We start from the raw sequence: 20,474 nt of genomic DNA, 5'->3' as shown, positions 1-20,474 counted from the left end.
AGTCATGCATATTGGACAGTGGCAATCTCCATTCTACTAATTCTACAGCTCAGCAATCTTCACTTTATTCATTCCACAGTTCAATAACTTGCTACACGGAGCTGTCTGGTTCAGGTGATTTTTAAAAATGTATAGCACAGCTATGATGCTTAATAACCCTGTCGAATAAAATATGTTCCAAGGAATATTAGTTCAGAAAAACATCACATTATAGAAACAGATGCAATAGTGAGGAGGAAAAAGTCACCTCACCCCAGCACGTTAGATATTACTCAGCCGTTTCAGTGAGAGTCTAAGGCTATGCGTGCAATGTGAGAAGGAGAACGTCGCCCCGCCCAAGGCAAACTGGAGAGTTTTCTGAGTCTGTTTACCAGTTAAGACTTGGCTTCTAATTTTGTAAAGTAATCAGTAACTTAGTCACCTGTGAAACTTATGGTCACTCCTTGATTATATACAAAGCTATCTGGGTATAAGGAGGGTTATTAGGAGAATATGAAGCTTTAAGAAAAGTTCTCAAGAAAATTATTTATTGTTATTAGGCAATAAATAAATAAATAAATAAATAAATAAATAAAAGATGTTCACTTGCCCACAGTAACTGGGCACAGTCTCTGGCAACAAAAAGCAGTGCTTATTATTTCAAATGGGGGGGGGGGGGTTAGTTTAATGGTAGAGAAGGGGAAGACATAGATCAAATGAGAAGAAAAACAAAGTATTCATGTTTCAAAAAATATTTTTCTCCCACAGGACTTATTATATCCAGCATCAAATCAGATTAAAAAGCAATAATCTCCCACTGGCCTCTGTTGAAAGACACATCTTAAACAATTCTGTGTTACCCTGTCCATAATGTTTTGGTCTGAGCTGGAAAAAGAATTCACACCACCACAAACCATGTCTGACTCGAATGAAACGTGCCTCTCTCTTTAGTCTTTGATAAGACTTTTATTTTCATAAACCATCAAGTGGTTAGTTCCTCTTTCCTGGATCTGTAGTTCCCTGCCCCTTGCCCAGCTAAGATTTTCTACCTTTTTTTGTTATTGTTGCTCAGAGGCAAAGGGGTACAATTAAGCTACTGATGTAGCCCAAGTACATTTAGTTATTTCAGAGTCTCCGGGTGGCCTCAGAGGCAGGCAGGAAACAGACTGCAGGCCTGCACACACCCTCTCAGTTCCCTTGTTCTCTCTGGCTCTCGCCAGTGTGCACTCTGCTTCCATGTAAAGGCTCCTGGGGAAGATGCCAATAATCTCTGCTTTATGTCCTAGCCAGCAACCACATGCTCCTATGTTGACTTGAAGGAAACAAAAGTCTAAAGGAGAGAGTATTTAACTGGAATGTACCTTAGAAAAATCCCAAAGCATGAGAAATCCTCAAGCAGCCTTGCATATAAAGCAGAAACTTTCCTAAGTCAGCAGCATTTCTTAAAACTCAGAGTCCACCCACACCACAGGCTACACAAGAAACGGGAATCTGCAAAAATCATTACTTTCCCTGCAAACATTGCCAAGCACCTGCAAGACTGAAAAAAGGAATGACATCCAGTTCTCTCTGAGGAAGTGCAGGCCTTTCCAGCACACCTAGTGAGATGAAAACCACATGGTGAAGGAGTAGAAAAAGTCCGGACCATTAAAAATGTATTTTCCAAACAATCAATGCCCAAAAGTTTAAAACTTCTCTTTAGAGTCAAGAAATACTTCAACATTGTGACAGAGATTATCAATAATTTCCTTTAAGCAAAACAAATTCTTAAACATTAACTAAGCCCATGGATTACTCGTGTATAAAATGCTAGCAAGCACACTGATCTGGAAATTCAGTCATCTGCCCTATTGACTGGGAGCTTGTCTCTTAACTTCTGGTCACCATCAGTGTCCTGATCTAGGATTGACAGAGAGAAGGGCTGCCCCAGGCCAGTGAGCATCACATCCTTCCCCAATCCTGCCTGCCCATCACAACTTTAAGGCCTCTCTCTGATTCTCCCCTGCCAAGCTTAGCTCTTCTGCCGTCTCTCAATCATTGGCCCCTTATTTATATTGCTTAAATACTATCTCAGTGAACTCCAACTAATCATTTATGTCCTTTTGCTTTATTTTAATTTTGCTATACCAGATATTGTATTAGCTCAGACAGTGGGCCACTGGTTGATGCTTGGAATTTTGTTCATTGCAATGGTATTTATCATGATGTTTCATATGTAATTCCAATCTAAGAAAACAATAACTATTTATTCCCTGCTTTATTTCAGAAAAAATTTAAGACTGCTCATACAAATACATGTAATAAAATAACACTTATATTATAGAGACAGGAAATGGGACAAAGGAGAAATTACAGTAGGAAAGTTTAGATGAAATTAGGAGAGAGGCTTGATTTACAGCTCAGCCTATCAGGCCCACGCACAGGCGAGATCAGACTCTGAGCTTTCTAAGCTTCCTAGCAGTCAAAGGACAGAGAGACTCGCTTACATCGGTAGCTGGAATAATAGAGCCTGCTGGTCACATCTGTCCCACCACTTATTCTGCAAATAAAGTTTTATTGGAATGCAGCCACACCTCATCACTTACATGTTATTTATGGCTGCATTCGTGGTACAATAGCAGAGCTGAGTGGTTGTAACAGAGACCTGCAAAGCCTAAAATAGTTACTAACTGGCTTTTTACAGAAACAAAGTTTGCAGATGCCTGCAGATGATTCTGTGCCTATGAGACAAAAGCACAGCAATTTCCAAGGGTAAGCACATTCTTTGTATGGTTCCGAAAGGAAAGAGAACTTCCTACTGTAAAGAGTTTACTATGCAATCTCCTGAAAAAACAAACAAACAAACAAACAGCCTTAGCTTCATTTTTACAGTAAATATAGCAACAACTTTCACAGAGCCAATGGCATGATATCACAACACAAGTCAGTAAAACGATTCTATGTGAGGCTGAAACGATGTAGTTCAGGGGGAGTGCTCTTCTGGTCTGGCTTAGTTCAGGGAGGATCTGTGCAGAGGTGAGTGTCAGGTCCAGGCAGCCCTTCCCACCCATCTTCCTTCTCCCAGGCAGACGTGGCTAATGGATCAAGGTGTTCTCTCCAGCGCCCTGAGCTCCCTGGGCTCGCTAGCAATCTCAATCTATCATGAGCAGTTGGCATGCAAGATAAAACCGATATGTCATCTGTGCTTGATATTCTCTCCAAGTCTGATACATACTCATGTGCTAGGCTGAGGTTACACTCTCTGCAAAGTTTCTGAAGCGCAGCTATTCTAGTTTGTCAACATGCACAGCTGTCCCCTTCAATGGCCATCCTCAAGGAAGGCCTAGATTCCTGGGAGAACCAGAAGCCTCACAAACCTACACAGATGCAGCTCAAATGAGTGTCTGAGAGCAGGGCCTGGAGTCTCCTCAAAAAAAGGGTGGGGAGCCTGGCCGGTGTGGCTCAGTGGTTGAGTGTCAACCCAGGAACCAAAAGGTCATGGTTCGATTCCTGGTCAGGGCACATGCCTGGGTTGCAGGTTGGATCGCCAGTAGGGGGCACGCAGGAGACAGCCAATTGATGATGTTTCTCTCTCGTCGACATTGTTATCTCTCCATCCCTCTCCCTTCCCTTCTCTCTAAAAAAAAATTAATAAGAACATTTTTTTTAAAAAAGGTGAGGAAGCTGCTCCTCTGCACAGACCAATGGGTGGGCAGGACCAGAAAACAGCACAGGAATTTTACCAGGAAACTTTTAAGCCCAATACTCACGCTGTTCAAAGAAATAAAACCTCCAAAAAGCCATGACTGTGACCCACTGACCTGGAACACATATATTCCTAGAGAACTCCCTAAGAAGCAAGGGCTCCAAAATAAATGCAAATAGACTGGAAACAGTTCAGTGTTGGGAGATGACAAAACTGCTGACTGTGGATTCAGAGAATATACCTGTAGCCTTTCTCTATGCCCATTTCTTCTCTGTGACTCTAACACTATGTTACAGATTATATTTCTATCCTATATAATAAAAGCCTAATATGCTATGTGTCCAGTCATCTGTTCAACCAATCAAAGCATAATATGCTAATGATATGCTAAGGGCACTCAACCGCTCTCTATGATGTGCACTGACCACCAGGGGGCAGACAGTCGACTGGTTGACCAGTCACTATGGCATGCACTGACCACCAGGGGGCAGACAGTCAACCGGTCGACCAGTCGCTATAATGTGCACTGACCACCAGGGGACAGACAGTCGACAGGTTGACCAGTTACTATAATGTCCACTGACCACTAGGGGGCAGACACTCCAATCGGTAGGTTAGCTTGCTGCTGGGGTCTGGCCTATCGGGGCTGAGTGAGATGGGCTGGACACGCTCTGGAGCCCTCCTGTAGTCCCTCCCCGCACTGGCCAACCTCCCATGTCCCTCCCCGGCCCAGATTATGCACTGGTGGGGTCCCTTGGCCTGGCCTGCACCCTCTTACAATCCGGGACCCCTCGGGGGATACTAGAGAGCCGGTTTCAGCCCGATCCTGCAGGCCAGTTTTGGCCTGATCCCATGCTATATAATAAAAGGCGACTATGCAAATCGACTGAACGGTGGAACTACTGGTCGCTATGATGTGCACTGATCACCAGGGGGCAGACGCTCAAGGCAGGAGCTGACACGCACTGACTATCCGCAGCAGCACTAGGGATGTCTGAATGATGGCTTAGGCCTGCTCCCCAGCCAGGGGGCGGGGGGCGGGCAGGGGGTAGGCCTAAGCCATCACTTGGACATTCCCCAAGGGCTCTTGGACTGCGAGAGGGTGCAGGCCGGGCTGAGGGGACCCCCCCGCCCAGTGCACGAATTTCGTGCACTGGGCCTCTAGTTCTAGATAATAGAGGGACAAAAATTCAAGTAACCTGAAAGTGTTATCTAGTTTTGTGGGTTCTTTAAAATATATATATTTTATGATTTTTTTACAGAGAGGAAGGGAGAGGGATAGAGAGTTAGAAACATCGATGAGAGAGAAACACCGATCAGCTGCCTCCTGCACACCCCCTACTCGGGATGTGCTCACAACCAAGGTACGTGCCCTTGACCGGAATCGAACCTGGGACTCTTCAGTCCGCAGGCCGATGCTCTATCCACTGAGCCAAACCGGTTAGGGTGTGTTATCTAGTTTTAATAAGCGCACTTAAGAGAAGCAGGACTATTCTTATTTGACCTCACTGGAAAATGCTACTTAATCTATAACTGACTCCTACCCATGTTGTTAAAGGAAAAGAAAAAGACAAAACATATTATAAATAATTTTACATTATTCCTAACACTTCTTTTCACCAGGTGATTAGAAAGCATAAAAACTAGAAAATAAGTAAAAACATTCATGCCTAAAACCTCCCTCCTTCGTAGGGGTTTGTGGCTGTATTCTAGAAAACACCAACTTCAAAGAAGTAAAACATAACCAGATTGGATAGGAGAGTTAATATGTCCAACAAACATGAGGAATTAATGCAGAAAAATTTTTCTTCACCCTAAAAAGAGCAAATACTAACAAATACTGCCATTTACTCTTCTAGTACCAATGCACGGGATTTGAGTCCAGACCACTTAAAGCCATATCCAGGCACATGAGAATGTGGATAATTCGGACTCTGCACAGCCTTATAGGGGAAAAAAAAGTAAGAAAACTTATTTTAAAAAAAAGAGAGAGAGAAACTGGGAAAGAGACATTAATTTGTTTTTCCACTTATTTATGCATTTATTGGTTGCTTCCTGTATGTGCCCTGATGGTGTATTGGGACGATGCTCTAACCCACTTAGCTATCCAGCCAGGGCTGGAAGAAAAACTCTTACAGAGGCAATGAGAACACTGAGCCCAGAACAGAGGGTAGCAGTGGTGGGTATGTTTTTCTGGAACCAAGCACAGGGATGCCTAATGATGTGCTGTACTTGAAAGTGCACAGAACATTAACACAGAAAATTCTGGAAGAAAGCAAAAGCTCCTCCACACCAGCTGTGGGCTGATCCCTGCTTCTCCAAGCAGTTACATAGCCCTCGTGTCCTTTGATGTGTCCTGAGCCCACGCCAGAGACCAGGATAGACTGGGTGTTGGATGACATTACCTGGGAAAGCGTCTTCACAGCAGCTGAGGCCATTCAAGTTTGCACTTCCAAAAGACTGCCATCCCAAACCACCAGCACAGAGCCCCTTCCCAGAACCACGTAGGCGCCATAAACACTTCCACCAATTTCTTCAAGACGGGTTGGGAAGACTCCTACTTACGTAATGCATACAAGGTGAGGATTATTCCAGCCAGGCAGAATCCTTCGAAGAACCTGAGTGTGCTGAACATCGTCACATTCACGGACAGGGCCACGGTCAGGCCAAAGATCAGAATGAAGATGATGGAACAGAGCAGCACAGGCCGCCGGCCGACCCTGTGCACAGAGAGGAAACGTTAGGAGTCATCATTACACAGGACCGTGGTACCAGCCTTGAAAACCCAGCATCCAGTAGGTGCTCAATCGATGCTGAATGAGTACTGGACTAAAAGTCTTCCCACTGTCCAGACCCACTGTGGCATATCTAGGGACAGAGAGGCCCTTGGGGGAAATGTAGCTCGACCGCCTCATTGTGCAGAAAAAGGGGCCCAGATTAAACAGCTACTGCATAATAGAACTGAAACAGGAACCCAATTCCTGTTGGTAAGTCTATTTTTGAGTATATAGGAGGATAATTCAAGGCAAGAGTAACAAAATCAATAACAACTCCCCAAATGTAAACCTTGACACACCCATCATAAAATGTCCTGAGAAATCACTGACCTTTGGAACTGGCACCAAAGTCAACAGAGACACTGAGTGAAGTGGCTTCATCTCCTTAGTCAGGGCTGGTAACTAGTCAGGCGCCTGACCTCACACAGCCTACCAGAGCTGGGGCCAAGCCAGCTGCCGGTGTGTTTCAACTGTATGATGAGAAGTCATTTTTAAACTAAACTTAGACTAAACTAAGATAGTTCGACTTTAAATAATGGGTGTGAACCTGAAAGTGAAGCCCACCAGGCAGCAAGGGGTGGAAGGAGCCCAAGCCACTGTGTTTCAGAAAAAAACTAGACTGGAAGATTATAGAGCCGGGCAAGATCGGCTACTACTAGGGTGTGATGTGCTCCTAAGGAGTGGCTGAGAGGTCCACAGGGGGGTTAGGGGGTCTATGGGAATGGAAGGTAACTAGTTCTTCACCCCTCTCTTCCTAGCCTTCCAGGTTTTCCTTCATCAATTTACTAGGGAGAAAAAAAATTCATACAAATTAATATAACCCAACCAAGCTTGAACTAGAAGAATAGCTCACAAAGAAACTGGAGAGAAATTCTATTTGTCAAAGGAAGAAAACCAAGCCTGGCAGCCCAAACACCTGAAGAGTAACTAATGCCTTGAATTAGCCTATACATGCTTATAACAAGGCATCTACATAAAAGCAGAATGCCCAGAAAAGGCAAATAGAAACAGAGTAGATTCGTGGTTGCCTGGGGCTGGGGGTGAGAATGAGGAATGAATGTAGATGGGCACGACACTCCCTTTTAAGGTGGTGGAAATGTTTTAGTGTGGTGATGATTGTAAGATTCTGTAAATACACGAAAACTCACTAGATTGTGCACTTAAAATGGGCGAGCTTTATGATATGTAAAATGTAAATTTTCTCTCAATAAAGCTGTTAAAGCAACAGCAATGCTCAGTAACACATGGCTTTGCTCTATGAAGGAGATGAATATAATTTCCAGAAAACTTGGGGGGAGGGGTGCTATAGGACACAATTTCATTCAGAATTTTTTAGGCTTCTAACATTCCCCATAGTAACTTCAGTTTAGTGAAATGAGGCCGAGCTATGAGATCAATTACAATGTTCTGATACTTTAGAAGAGATCCTCGATCTTTTTTTTCACTTGTATAAACTATTTAAATCTCTCCCTTTGAAATGATTGCTAAAGTCAGTGAATAAAATTACTATTAGGAACTGTGGGGCAAATATGATCTTCAAAGTCAGAGCCCTTGGTCTTTTATCCAGGCCCATCCCTTATACACTACATACATGGTCACGAGAAAGACCACCCTTGTCCGAACTAGCCTCCTGTTTCCTTAGGAACAGCCGGTCAGTGCCAACCTAATGGGCTTGTTGTCAGGGATAAGTAAGTGCAAGTGATCCAGCAAATGGTCAACAAGTGTAAGTCAGAACCCCTGGAGTTTTAGTGTGGACTGGCTTCCCCCGGCAGAACCCCATGAGGGATGAGGGGTAAAACCACAGCCCTAGTTCTGTAATGCAGAGACACAGAGGGCTTTATCAACGAGGCTCCGTGGTGAGCAGAATAATGGCCCCCCAGGATGTCCACACCCTAAACACTGGAGCCTGGGAATATGCTACCTTTCCTGGCAAAGGGGCTCTGCCAGGGCTGAGCCAGGAGCTAGAGGGCAAGGGGTAAGGGCTCCTGGGGTGAGAAATGCGCATGTCTAGCAAAAGAACCAGCTGTGGGGGGAGGGGTGTCATCTGGCTACGCCACAGTCAGGAATGTCTCCTCGAACATCTAAACTAGCACATCCTAAAACATGTGATGTGTGTCCCCAAATAAAACATGTGGGGAGAACGGTAACTTCTTAAAGGACAAAGTGTACCACTTGACATTTTATGTGCTGACTACAGTCTTAGAGAGCTCACCCCGGCTCGGACAACTTCCTCACATGCCGTGACTGGGCCAGCAGCTGTGAATCTGTAGTTCCCTCTAAACGTGTCCGTTTCCTTTTCAGCAAGGCTCGCAGGGAGCACAGAGCCATAAATAAAAGCTAAGGGTGGAAAACACCAAACTTTCCAAGTGCAACCGAGGCCCACTCAAATGCTCAAAGAGCCACAGCACAGAGCACTCCCTGTCTCTCCATCACCCACGGCACCCCACCCACCTCCGGGCCTCGACAAAGGGACTGCAGAGAAGTGAGTCTACAAGATCCACTGGTTTTTACTCCTGAAGGAGGACCCAAACTCTTCTGCTTTTTGTCCCCAGTCCTAGTGTGTGATCAGGGAGGCCAAACAGCCTGTGCTCGTAAGAAGTAAGAATTCACAAAACCACCCCTAAGTAATTTAAACCCCGTTACAGACTGATATTAATACAGGCCCATATCTGCTTTACCTATAAATTCACTGAACAAGGAAACTAGAACCCAAGTCCAGTCTGCGTTTCTTTAGAAACAAGTGATGTGAATTATATTAGTGTATCTTCCTAACCTATTTTAATGCCGATTTGGGAAATAAAAGTCCTTGTGGTTAAAACACTGGAGTATCTTTTAGATCCATCCAGTTTACTCTGAACACCTTTAAGCTCAAGATTTGGTTAGAAAAAAGCCCCTGTGCTTGCCCCACCCTGCCAGCCCCCAGGGGCCTTGCACAGCTTTCCAGACGCCTCTTCTTCACTCACAGCTTCTCTGTTACTGTCCCCGGGGAATGTGTCCTTAAGAAACATTTACAAATCATGATTAAGCAAATTCTGAACACACAGGAAATCACACATGTCAATGCCAGGAACTCTCAAATAGATGCTAGCTTTTAGAAAGAAATGCCCAGAACTTGAAAGTGGTATCAAAACTCCTCGAGGTTCCATGCACTGCTCTGTGCCCCGGCTCCTGCTGAGCCAGCTTTCTCAGCTAACCCCGCCCAAAGGGCTCCAGGGGGAGGCACAGGCATAAGGAGTTTGCTCTATATCGTTCTTATGTTACTGGGTCCAAGATGACCTTATTCACACACAGACACACAAGGTTCCTTGATAGATAAAGGAACGGTGAGGGGAACAGCTAGCCCATGCCTCTCTCCCTGAGCAGTCCCATTACTTGAAACCCTGTCAACACTGGGCAGCTGCCTCCCCACTCAGACATGTCACTGCTGCCGCTGCCCTTGTGACCGCAGGAGGCCGGAGATACAGTGGCAGCACCCTTGAGAAGAGGCAGGCTCTGAGCCGTGGGACTTAGCCCCACATCCTGCCTCTCCAACTTGAAAGCTGAGTGCACTGGGGGATTTTACTTAAACGTCTGCGCTTCTGTTTTCCCACTCTGAGACAGAGGTGATAACAGTACCTTCCGAACAGGGTGCTGTGAAGATGGAATATTGTCACGTGTGGAAATACTTAGCACCGTGCCCGGCAACAGTCATCAGTCAGTACCTCTCAGTTGCCAAAACTGTTGCTATTATTATTATCATTCCCGTCTCTAATACCACCTCCCCCGCCCTCCTCACCAACCTCAGCACTTCATTCTGCACCGTGCACTCTGCTCCACCCCTTAGACCTCCTCACCCACCCAGGTAAAGCACATTCATTCTCACCTGGTCACTGCCCCGCCTCTGCCCGCGATGCCCAGCTGTTATCCAAATGCTGCCGCTTCTCCAGGCCCAGCTCCCCATGGACCCCACAGAGGCATCTGCTGGCCAAGCCAACTTCAGGAGCTGTCCCTCTCTAAAACCTGTGGGACATTTTGAGGTGCGACCTGTTAAGTTCACTAGGTCCTCCTCTCCCCATTTTTTGATGCGTCTTAGACATCCAAGCCATCGGGGCTCAACCCAGAAAGCCCTGAGCTGAACTCCTCCATCTCTTCCTATCTAAACACTGACTGTCAGTAGGAGAGAGGGCTGCAGGCTGCTGGCTGGTTTTGCTAGGTTCTTGCAGCTAAAGAATTTAAATTCTTTAAATTAAAGTGAATTTAAATTCTCACTTCACAAGGGTCTGTTATGGGCACTGGCCAATTCTTTTCATTCTGAATTCTCCAGGGGATGGCTTCAGCTCCTGTTCCGGCACTAACAGTGGGGCAGAGAAAAGACAGGACCAGCATCTAACACTGACCACTCCTCTTTAGCCTGCAAAGTCTTGCAGTGGCTTCCCAAGGTTTGTGTGTGGGCACGTTGGTACTCACCAGTCAGCAATGCATCCAGTTATTAGGTAGCCAAAGATTAATCCAACCAGTAAGGAGAACTTAGCGATATGGACCTTCCAGGCATTATCACACACAAGATCCCACTAGAGAGGGGCAAATAAAAAACAGATCAGAGAGAAGCACACACAGATGCCAGTGCTAGTCAATCACAAGGGCAACACAGAACTGTGGTGACGGCCGTGACGCCACTTATAGCACCACGTCACGTATACCATTAGGAGGCCCCTCAGTGTTTTTGAAAATCCAACAACGAGAAATATAATTTGCCCACAGCAGGCAGTGTAACGTTTCAGTCTGAGGCAGGTTATGAAGGTCTGCAGGAAGTACCCCCGTGAAACCTGGGCATGTGCGTTCCTGCTGTTCCAGGCAACTGGGGCAGATCACCCAAAGGCAGGGAGCAACCGAGGAGGCCGCGTTCCTGGCCACCAGCACCTGTGAGTGTCACAGGGCCCAGCAGGCGGAAGGCCCTGCCAACTTTTTACACCAGGCATCATAATGACAGGAGGAAATTAAAAGCAATTTTTGTGTTTTCATCCCCCCAAACTTCATAAGTAGTCAAAAATAAAGAGGGCTAATAGCAGGTGTTGGAATATCAACTTTAAGCATTCCTATTATTTTGCTTGTAAACATCCCGTGTTTTCTCATATTCCACTCTAAAGCTATCTGCTTCACCTGGAGGGAAAGCTGATCAATCAGTAAGTGCAACATTTAGACTATTTTTGAAACTATGTGTTATTATTTAATAAACAAACAAAATAATCCTCCAATTTTTCTTTTCTCCTTTCGCAGACACCGGAGAGAAGCCCAAGTTTATTCCCTGGAAGTGGCGTGTGTCCCAGGGGAGCACCTGTGAGAACACAGCCCTGGATCCACAGCCATCTGTGTGGGGCTCAAGGGGCAAATGGGGAGTCTCTGCTGGTGGCACCACCTGTGTCACCCCGCAGTGGCACTGACGCCCTCTGTCTTGTGGAAAGAAGTGGCTAAAGCTTCCAGCCCTGGGAAGCATTAGTCACCCAGGTCAGTGGAGAGGGGGAGTGAAGCAGGAAGCTGGAGAGGTGCAGGATGGGTAAGGCAGTGGGGACTGTCAGAACAGAGGGAGTTCTGGAAGCAAAACCAGGATTCGTGGGGGTGGCATGGGCCGTGTGGAAGGCTGGGCTGAGATCTGATCTTAGCTCTGCCTTCTTCAATTTCTCCCCCTTGTCTATCTGTCTTGAGACCCAGAGTATAATGTAGGGAGTTCTTAAAGGGCATGGTAAGCTCAGGTCAATTTCTGTAAAACCTGATGGAGCCCCCAGGAGTCCTCAGCTGTGGGTCTTGGCTTCAAGGGGCTTCGGGAAAAGCTGAACTTCGGCATCAGACTCTGCGGAGGAAGGCACCTGGCCCAGACAGAGCAGGAAGGCGGGAGCCTCTCACGGGTTCCTGAACTCTTTGGGACACACACTTGCTCACTGATGTCCCCAAGGTATGGCCGACCCTCAGAGAACTTGGGAGAGTGACTAACTCCTCTACCCATCGGCTTCCAGAGCGATGGTCAACACCAGGCTCAGGAAGAAAGGGAATGGCAGGCCCAGACTGACAGACGGACCAAGAGCCTCGTTGATAGTGGATAACTGGGGAGTGGGGCACCGCTGGGCACGCAGAATCTCGTCATTAGGAATTCAAATACAGGACTTCTTTAGGTGGGTAACTTCCTCCCACATCTCTCCCAGTGGTCCTCAAAGGTGGTGAGACCAGCAGCATCAGCACCACCTGGGAATGCGACAGAGATGCGAATTCTTGAGCCCCACCCCGGACCCCCCGGAGTGAGAACTTTCAGAGTGAAGTAAGTGGTAGCCCTCCAGGTGATTCTGCTGCCTGCTCAGGTCTGATCACCAGTGGCCCTGCCCTGCCATTTCCTGCTACTCTGAAGCCAAAGACTGAGCTTTGCAGGCCTGGCTGGGTTCAGGAGCAGCATGCAGCCAGACCCTGGGTGAATCTGCACAGTGCACTGGTTATTGTTTTGTGCTGCAAATGCAGAATTGTGAAAATAGACTATGAGTTAAGTGGGCTTTTGATGGAAAATCTGGAGAACCAACATTCATGTGTATATTATTTCTAGGAGAAAACAGATTTTTAATAATCAACACCTTCAGGAATGCAGGCTCTGCCTACACTGTGGGTTGTAGCATCCTAAATACCAGTGTGTGTAGAGTCTGCTTCCCAGTTGGGTTTAGACACTGAGGCCATCTGAATTGGTTTCTCTCCTTGCTGCCCAGCCCAGGAACCTGCCCACAAAGTATTCCACTTCCAGAGTAAGAGCTACACCTATCAGCATAGCTGGCTAACCTGGGAGGGGAGGTGCTACAACACCTGTAATCATAATCTCCCAATCACACCACACCTGCCTGTGCCTCAGCCTGGCACATTCTTGGCAGAAGAGGGGCACACCTGGTCCCAGATGGCTGCTGAGGAGGGAGGGCACCAGCTGCTGGCTCTGTGGCAGAGAGTCACGGGCTCAGGTCTCCACCCAGCAGATGAGTTTACTTGAGGTTAAGGGATAGATACAAAGAAGCACATCATGCTTATATTAGATGCCAGGAAGCCAGAGATTTTATAATAGCATCCAGAGAGGTGGGGGAAATGGCCAACACTGCAGTGAACGCAGCCACCTGAATAATGACTCTACCTGATTGACCATGGGCAGCCAAGACCCAATTTAGGTGCTACCAAATCGGAGGTTCACCGGCCTCCTCAATGCACCTTAATCAATGGACAACACTGAAGTGGGAAACGAAAACGCTGAGACAGACAGGCCCTTACACAGCTGCTAGGGAAAGCCTTGCTAGAGGAGTTCTCAGGCACCTGCTCTAGGTCTGGGGGAAGGGCCGGGAATCCAGGACCAGGCACGTGATAGGTGCATTAACCCCTCAGTCAGGCACAGAAGTAGGCGGCATATCTGAGTCAACAAGCAAACTCACTGCAGGCCCAGCAGGTTCCCCAAGGTGAGGTTCCTCATGCCTGGGGCTCTGCCCATCACAACACCCTTAAAGCCTGCAGGGCCACCCCAGGCACATTCCACAGCCTGGAAGGAGGGCTGGTGGCACCTTTGAGACAACATCTCCTGTTTGATTTCTACTTCTGTACTTACAAAAATGTACGGAGAAAAGAAAATATACTTAAACATATTATCTTCAAAGGAATCTCAGAAGTATGAGGAAGCTTTGAGATGAACTTGCTCTCGAAATTTGTTTGCTCCACTATGGCAATTGATCATTTCACTAAGCAAAGACTAAGGGATGTTAAAACATCTAAAACACGCAAAACCAGGACTCAATGCAACCAGTTTGGTCTCTGACATTACCCGTCTCCTCTCTCTTCTCATCCCCTACCCTCCCCCCCAACTCTCAGTCACCACTTGCAGAGACTCTCCCTTTCACACACTCCTGCACCAGGACAGCCTGCTTCAAGGGAAAGGTAGGGGGGTTCACTCACCTTTCTCCAGGTGTGGGGCTGGGAGGCTAAAAAAAAAAAAAAAAACAACCAGACTCCCTTACAGCTAAGGTTTTAAATATGGTGTAGGTTCTGCCAATCAGCTGCATGACCCAAAATAACTTTCAGTGCACAACCTAGTTCTAATTTTTGGGATGACTTGCATTAGGAAGCATGTGAAGCGAGGAATAAGTGGGACATCCATGCTGCTGTTCAGATCTGGCAGGAGGACTTGGTTTGGATGACCTTGGAGCCAGAGGTTAAACAGTGGTCCCGGGTCCCCAGCCTCCTGACTGTGACTCAGTTTCCCAGGCAGGCCAGTCTAGGGAGCTGTCCTAAGAGTCCTTCCAGAGGTCCCACCTTCAGCTGCTCCTACATGTACTGAGTACGATTTCCCTGTGTTCGATCCCTATCTCCTTCAATGCCTAGTGTGGTGTCTGTTATCTACAAATTGAATCCTACTCCCTGATTAAATTTCCTTGGGATGGGGTTTGCAGAACTGGATGTCACCATCCTCCCTTCCTGAACTGATACCAGAGCCTCCATGCATTAACTCCGGCCTTCCTCTAATCCATTCCCTGCAGAACAATGAAAATAGTCCTCTAATTAGGCACGTTAACATTTCATCAACAGTTCTAACAAGATCATAAAATCGTTAAAGTCTCAGCCCCATTTCATAATCATAGGCTTGCTTTCTTTGCCATTGTTCGAAGACCGGGGATGTCTATGGTGATGCCACATGAGGCTTGTGAGCCAAGACTGACTGCATCGTGAGAAAATTAACCCTAAAGGTGTTCTCATATTTAGTTGCACATGTTCCATTAAAAAAAAAAATTTAAAAGGCAGAGGTTACAGAAAATCTGGTAGATTTTTCTTTACCCATATATTTTTAAGGATGCGCTAAAGTAAATAAAATTTATGATTTTTTAAAGCAATAATCTAATGGCTTGACTTGCCAGAGTAGAGAAATATTCATCAAGAAAACTAATGAAATTTCTAATGAAGATGGAAAATAAATGGGAGATAAGAAAAACAACCTTATTTTCAGCAATAATGAATACTATGATAAACTAAATTGTAAAAACAGAGAACAAAAGAAAAAGAATATAGAAAAAGAATATAGGTAGTTGAGCATCAACCTATGAATCAGGTGGTCATGGTTTGATTCCTGGTCAGGACACATGCCCGGGTTGTGGGCTCGATCCCCAGTGGGGGGCATGCAGAAGGCAGCTGATCAATGATTCTCTCTCATCATTGGTGTTTCTATCTTTCTCTCCTTCTTCTTTCCTCTCTGAAATCAATTAAAATATATATATTTTTAAAAGAAAAACCATTGGAAAGAAACATTACTTATTCAATTTTGAAGTGGAGCTGGAATTCCTAAGGATAAACACTAAGGTGAAAAAACTACCTAAGGAAATACTGATAGATTTTATAACAGTTTAACTGTGACTACTTAATTATTATTCACATTAATTATTTTTAAAATCCATGCATCAAAAATACCACAAACAAAATTATAAAGTCCCAAATTTGTAAAATATATTGTAGGGGATCAGAACGTACCAGCCCAAAAGATGCCACTATGGCATAAGGATGATGTGAACTGGAGGCAAATGAGAGTCAACAAATGCAGAAAGAAGCCTTCTCAAAACTTTGCTTATCTGACTAAGAGCAGACACTTCTGAGAAGTGAGGGCTGCCATGCATCCCAGCTCCTGGAGGAATTTTATGGCCAACATGATGGAGTCAGTCCTGAGATGGGTCTGCAAATAATCTTACTAAAACGACCCTTATTTTCCATTAGTTTCCCTCCTATATTTATCTTCCCAAGTTTGCTGCCCCTAAAAACCTAAACCCCTTTTCCTTTGTCTTATTACTTCTCTACAGATTTATTTTATTTTGTTAAGATGCTACATAAGCCCAAGTTTGTACATGCTAAGTGCACCTATGAATAAGCTCTGGCTTTCTCTTGTTCACCTGTTTGTCGTCAGTCTACTTTTCAGGGTCCCAACCACAGAACCTAGGAGGGTAGAAGAAAAAGGGATTTTTCCTCCCTTACAATATCCAAAGTGTTAATATCCTTCATATTTAATAAGTATTTACATAATATAGACTAATATTCCAACTAGAAATAAGTAAAGCACTCAATCAAAATATAAATAGCTAAAAAAATACTTGGCAAATCCTCAATTCTACTAATGAAAATCAGAACTAAACATTCCTTTTTTTTAATTTCCCAAAGATGCAGGAGAAACAAAGAGGTGCAAATCCAGGCTTGGAATATAAACTCAACACTGTGTTTCTGGAAGGCAACTGGCAATATGGTTGACATCGTTTTAAAGAGTGAGTGCTCCTTACTCAGCAATTCCCTTTCATGGGACTTTCCCCAAGGAAATTATCATATGCCCACAGGGGTCCCAGTGCAATGATTTCCAAGTTGTAACTTGTAAAAGAAAAAATGGGAACTTGACTAAATGTCCAACAATACTATAGGGCCATTAAAATTTTGTTTTTGAAAACTAATGATTGAGGCAAATGTTCATGATATAATGTAATGAGAAAGCCTCTGAATAAGAAAGCAGTGAATGGCTGTTTATGGGTGCAGTGGAAATCCGAAGACAACATTCCAAAATAGTTCAAGTGATTGTCTTTGGAGGGTTGAATTAAGACTGAGTTTTGAGGTTCATGGAAGATGGCAGCATAGGTAGATGCCTGTACTCGCCACCTCCCACAACCACATAAAAATTACAACATAAATACAGAACAACCATCATCCAGAACTGCTGGAAAGCAAACTGAATGGAAGTCCTACACTAGAGAAGTAAAGAAGAAAGCGCATGAGACTGGTAGTAGGTGCAGAGGTGCGGAACGGGCTGGTCCAGCACCCGAGTGTGCCACTTTTTTAATTGGGAGGGAGATCATCTCTGTGGAGGCTACCCGTGAGGAGCAAGGGGTCCAGCTTAGGGTCCCAGAGCTGGGAAAAGAAGTCCTATGGGCAGTAAGAATTATGGGCTGTAAAAACCAGTGCAGATTGGTGCTAAGTGACACGGAGGCTGCTGGAGACCTAGCTGTTCCTCTTAAAAGGCCAGCACCCCGAACTGAACTTACAAGGTCCTGCTTCCCCTGAGCTCCAGCACCAAGAAGAGGCTCTGGAGGACACAGACACATATGAGGAGGAACTGCATTGTCTGGCATCAGGGCAGGAACTTGGGGGCAGCTTTCTCCCAGATAAATGTGCTTGCAGGGATCATTGTTCCTAAGCTGGGACTGCCCTGGTCCCAGGGCTGACTGGCAGCCATTTCTGTTTGCTTCACCCTGGTGATTCCCTTAGACCCCACCTCATCCAATTTACAACCCCACCCAAGCTCTGTGCGGAAGTTTTTGCATATGAATGGTCTGTCCTTTCTCAGGCTAAAACCTCTCAAACAAGCTGCAGCTGGGTCAGGGAGCCCCAAACCTATCAATAAAAGGCCTAAGACCCAGCACCAGCACCAATCTGCCTTGCTTCATAGCTGGGCCTCGTCTGGGCAATTCCAAATATGATATAAAGAGGAGGAATCTGAAGATCTCCCTGTAGCTCCTGCTGGGTGGCCCCAGGCAGTGTGACTTTGCACCTACCCAGTGGTCAATGTCAGACCATACCAGATTACAACTCTACACATCCACAAGTAACACACTCAAGGGACAGACTCAGTGAGCACCAAAGTCCCACTGAAGCAAGTCCTGCTCCATATGGGTGTCTCCTGTACAGCAGCTCTTCCATTGTAGCTCTTCCATTGTAGTCGCAGCTGGTCCTCACAGCCAACTGGCCTGGAGGTCACCAACAGCAATCAAGTCTCAACTACAACAAGACTGTGCTCACAGCCCATAAAGGGTGCACCTAGAGCTCCCAGATCAGGTGACTGGGGAGGCTGAGCCACTGGGCCTACTATAGGTTACCTACTACACAAGGCCACTCTACCAACTCACAGAGACATAGCAGTTCTACTCAATACATAGAAACAAACTCAAGGAAGTAGCCAAAATTCAGAGACAAAGAAACATGTCACAAATGAAAGAAATGGAAGAAAGCAAACTATTGAATGTAGAGTTCAAAACCACGGTTATAAGGTTACTCAAGAATTTTCTAGAACACTCCAAAAAAAAAAAAAAAAAAAGGAAAATGACCAGTCAGAAATTAAGCATACACTGACTGAAATAAAGAATAATATACAAGGATTCAACAGTACAGTAGAGGATTCTGAAAATTAAATCAACAATTTGAAATATGAGGAAGCAAAAAACACCCCACCAGAAGAGTAAAAAAAAAGTAAAAATCCAAAAATATGAAGATAGTGTAAGGAGCCTCTGGGACAACTTCAAACATACCAACATTCGCATTATAGGGGTATCAGAAGAAGAGAGAGAGCAAGAAATTGAAAACCTATTTGAAGAAATAATGACAGAAAACTTCCCCCACCTGGTGAAAGAAATAGACTTACAAGTCCAGGAAGCACAGAGAGTCCCAAACAAGAGCAACCCAAAGAGGACCACAAGATACATCATAATTAAAATGCCAAAAGCTAAAGACAAAGAGAGAATCGAAAAGCAGTTAGTTACCTACAGGGGAATGCCCATACGACTATCAACTGATTTCTCAACAGAAACTATGCAGGCCAGAAGGGAGTGGCAAGAAATATTCAAAGTGATGAATAGCAAGGACCTACAACCAAGATTACTCTACCAAGCAAAGCTATCATTTAGAATTGAAGGTCAGATAAAGAGCTTCACAGATAAGAAAAAGCTAAAGGAGTTCATCATCACAAAACCAGTATTATATGAAATGTTGAAGGGTATTATTTAAGAAGAGGAAGAAGAAGAAAAAGAAAAAGATAAAAAATATGAACAACAAAATGGCAACAAATATATACCTGTCAACAATCGAATATAAAAATAAAAATAAACGAATAAGAAGTCTAATGAACAGAATAAACTGGTGAATAAAGTAGAATCAGAGGCATGGAAATGGAACAGACTGATAATTCTCAGAGGGAATGGGAGTGGGGGGCGGGAATAGATTAAACGAAGATCTTATATGCATATATGCATTACCTATGGACACAGACAATAGGGTGGCAAAGGCCTGGGGTGTGGCGGGAACTGGGTGGAGGAGAGCAATGGGGGGAAAAAGAGGAACATCTGTAATAATCTCAACAATAAAGATTTTTTTTAAAAAAAGGCTGAGTTTTATAGTTTTGACATTTTCAAACTTTCTACAATTCATCTATAAACCTTATAATGAGAGAAAAATATATAGGTAAATATAATATAAACACTCATGGTGGTAGGAGGCAGTGATGTTGACGAGGGTTAAGATAAAATCATCTATATATATATATATAAGCCTAATATGCAAAGTGTCTCCTTGGGAGTTTGACTGACCATAGGGAGTTCAATCACTCACTATGATGTGCACTGACCACCAGGGGGTGGTGCGGAATGAAGGAAGGCCCGGGGGGCAGCCAGAAGCTGGGGAAGGGAGGCCCTGGCCAGCAGCCAGCAGCCTGGGAAGGGAGGCCCTGGCCAGCAGCCGCAGCCTACAGCTGCTAGGGACCCTACCTGTGCACAAATTTCGTGCACTGGGCCTCTAGTAAAAAATTAAAAAATAAAAGCCTTTTCACCTTTTCAGGAATATGCATTTTACCACAATCTAAGAAGTCAGGCCTAGGGGAAGCTTGTTTGGGAAGCAACTTGGAACAAATCAAGTCTTCATAGCCTGAATTTTCTTTATGTTAATGCACATTGACTAAAGCAAACACATTTTTTTTTTAGGGAACTAAATGAAAAATCTCCCCCAAGCTTCACCGTTTGTGGTGGAGATCCCCACTTGAGCTTGTTCCATTAGAAACCAGGAGGGGTTTACCCATCACTGTGCGAGTCATCTGTTAACAACCTAAGAACAGTCAGCTGAGATAAAAGGATAATACACTTCTGCTCAGCACTACAAAGGGGGTAATAACCCTGAGAATGCCAAGCTTAAATAAAACAAAATTCCTGAATGAGTTGTAGAAATTTAGAGAAATATAGGGTCAACATTCTTCTGCAACAGTTTTCCCC

General features: G+C 45.0%; 1 protein-coding gene across 5 annotated transcripts in view; it reads right to left on the bottom strand.

Moving 5' to 3' along the window:
- SLC22A23 (solute carrier family 22 member 23) overlaps positions 1-20,474 on the bottom strand; it is a 179,177-nt gene that overhangs the window by 127,590 nt on the left and 31,113 nt on the right. For 2 of the 5 annotated variants that reach the window (XM_023751389.1, XM_023751386.1), the window contains 2 exons: positions 10,888-10,991; positions 6,230-6,291 (listed from right to left, as the gene is read on the bottom strand). Coding sequence is in view for 4 of the 5 variants with exons in the window: in XM_023751386.1 (XP_023607154.1) it covers positions 6,230-6,291; positions 10,888-10,991 (166 nt within the window). In the remaining variant the exon portion in view is untranslated. Of the gene's footprint in view, positions 1-6,229; positions 6,385-10,887; positions 10,992-20,474 lie in introns of all 5 variants that reach the window. The other 3 variants (XM_023751385.1, XM_023751387.1, XM_023751388.1) reach the window with 3 other exon arrangements.

The sequence above is a fragment of the Myotis lucifugus genome, unplaced genomic scaffold (assembly GCF_000147115.1).
Source record: "Myotis lucifugus unplaced genomic scaffold, Myoluc2.0 scaffold_21, whole genome shotgun sequence".
In the NCBI taxonomy this organism is placed as follows: Eukaryota; Metazoa; Chordata; class Mammalia; order Chiroptera; family Vespertilionidae; genus Myotis; species Myotis lucifugus.
The sequence above is the reverse complement of the archived record's forward strand: the minus strand, read 5'-3'. Positions and strand labels throughout refer to the sequence as shown.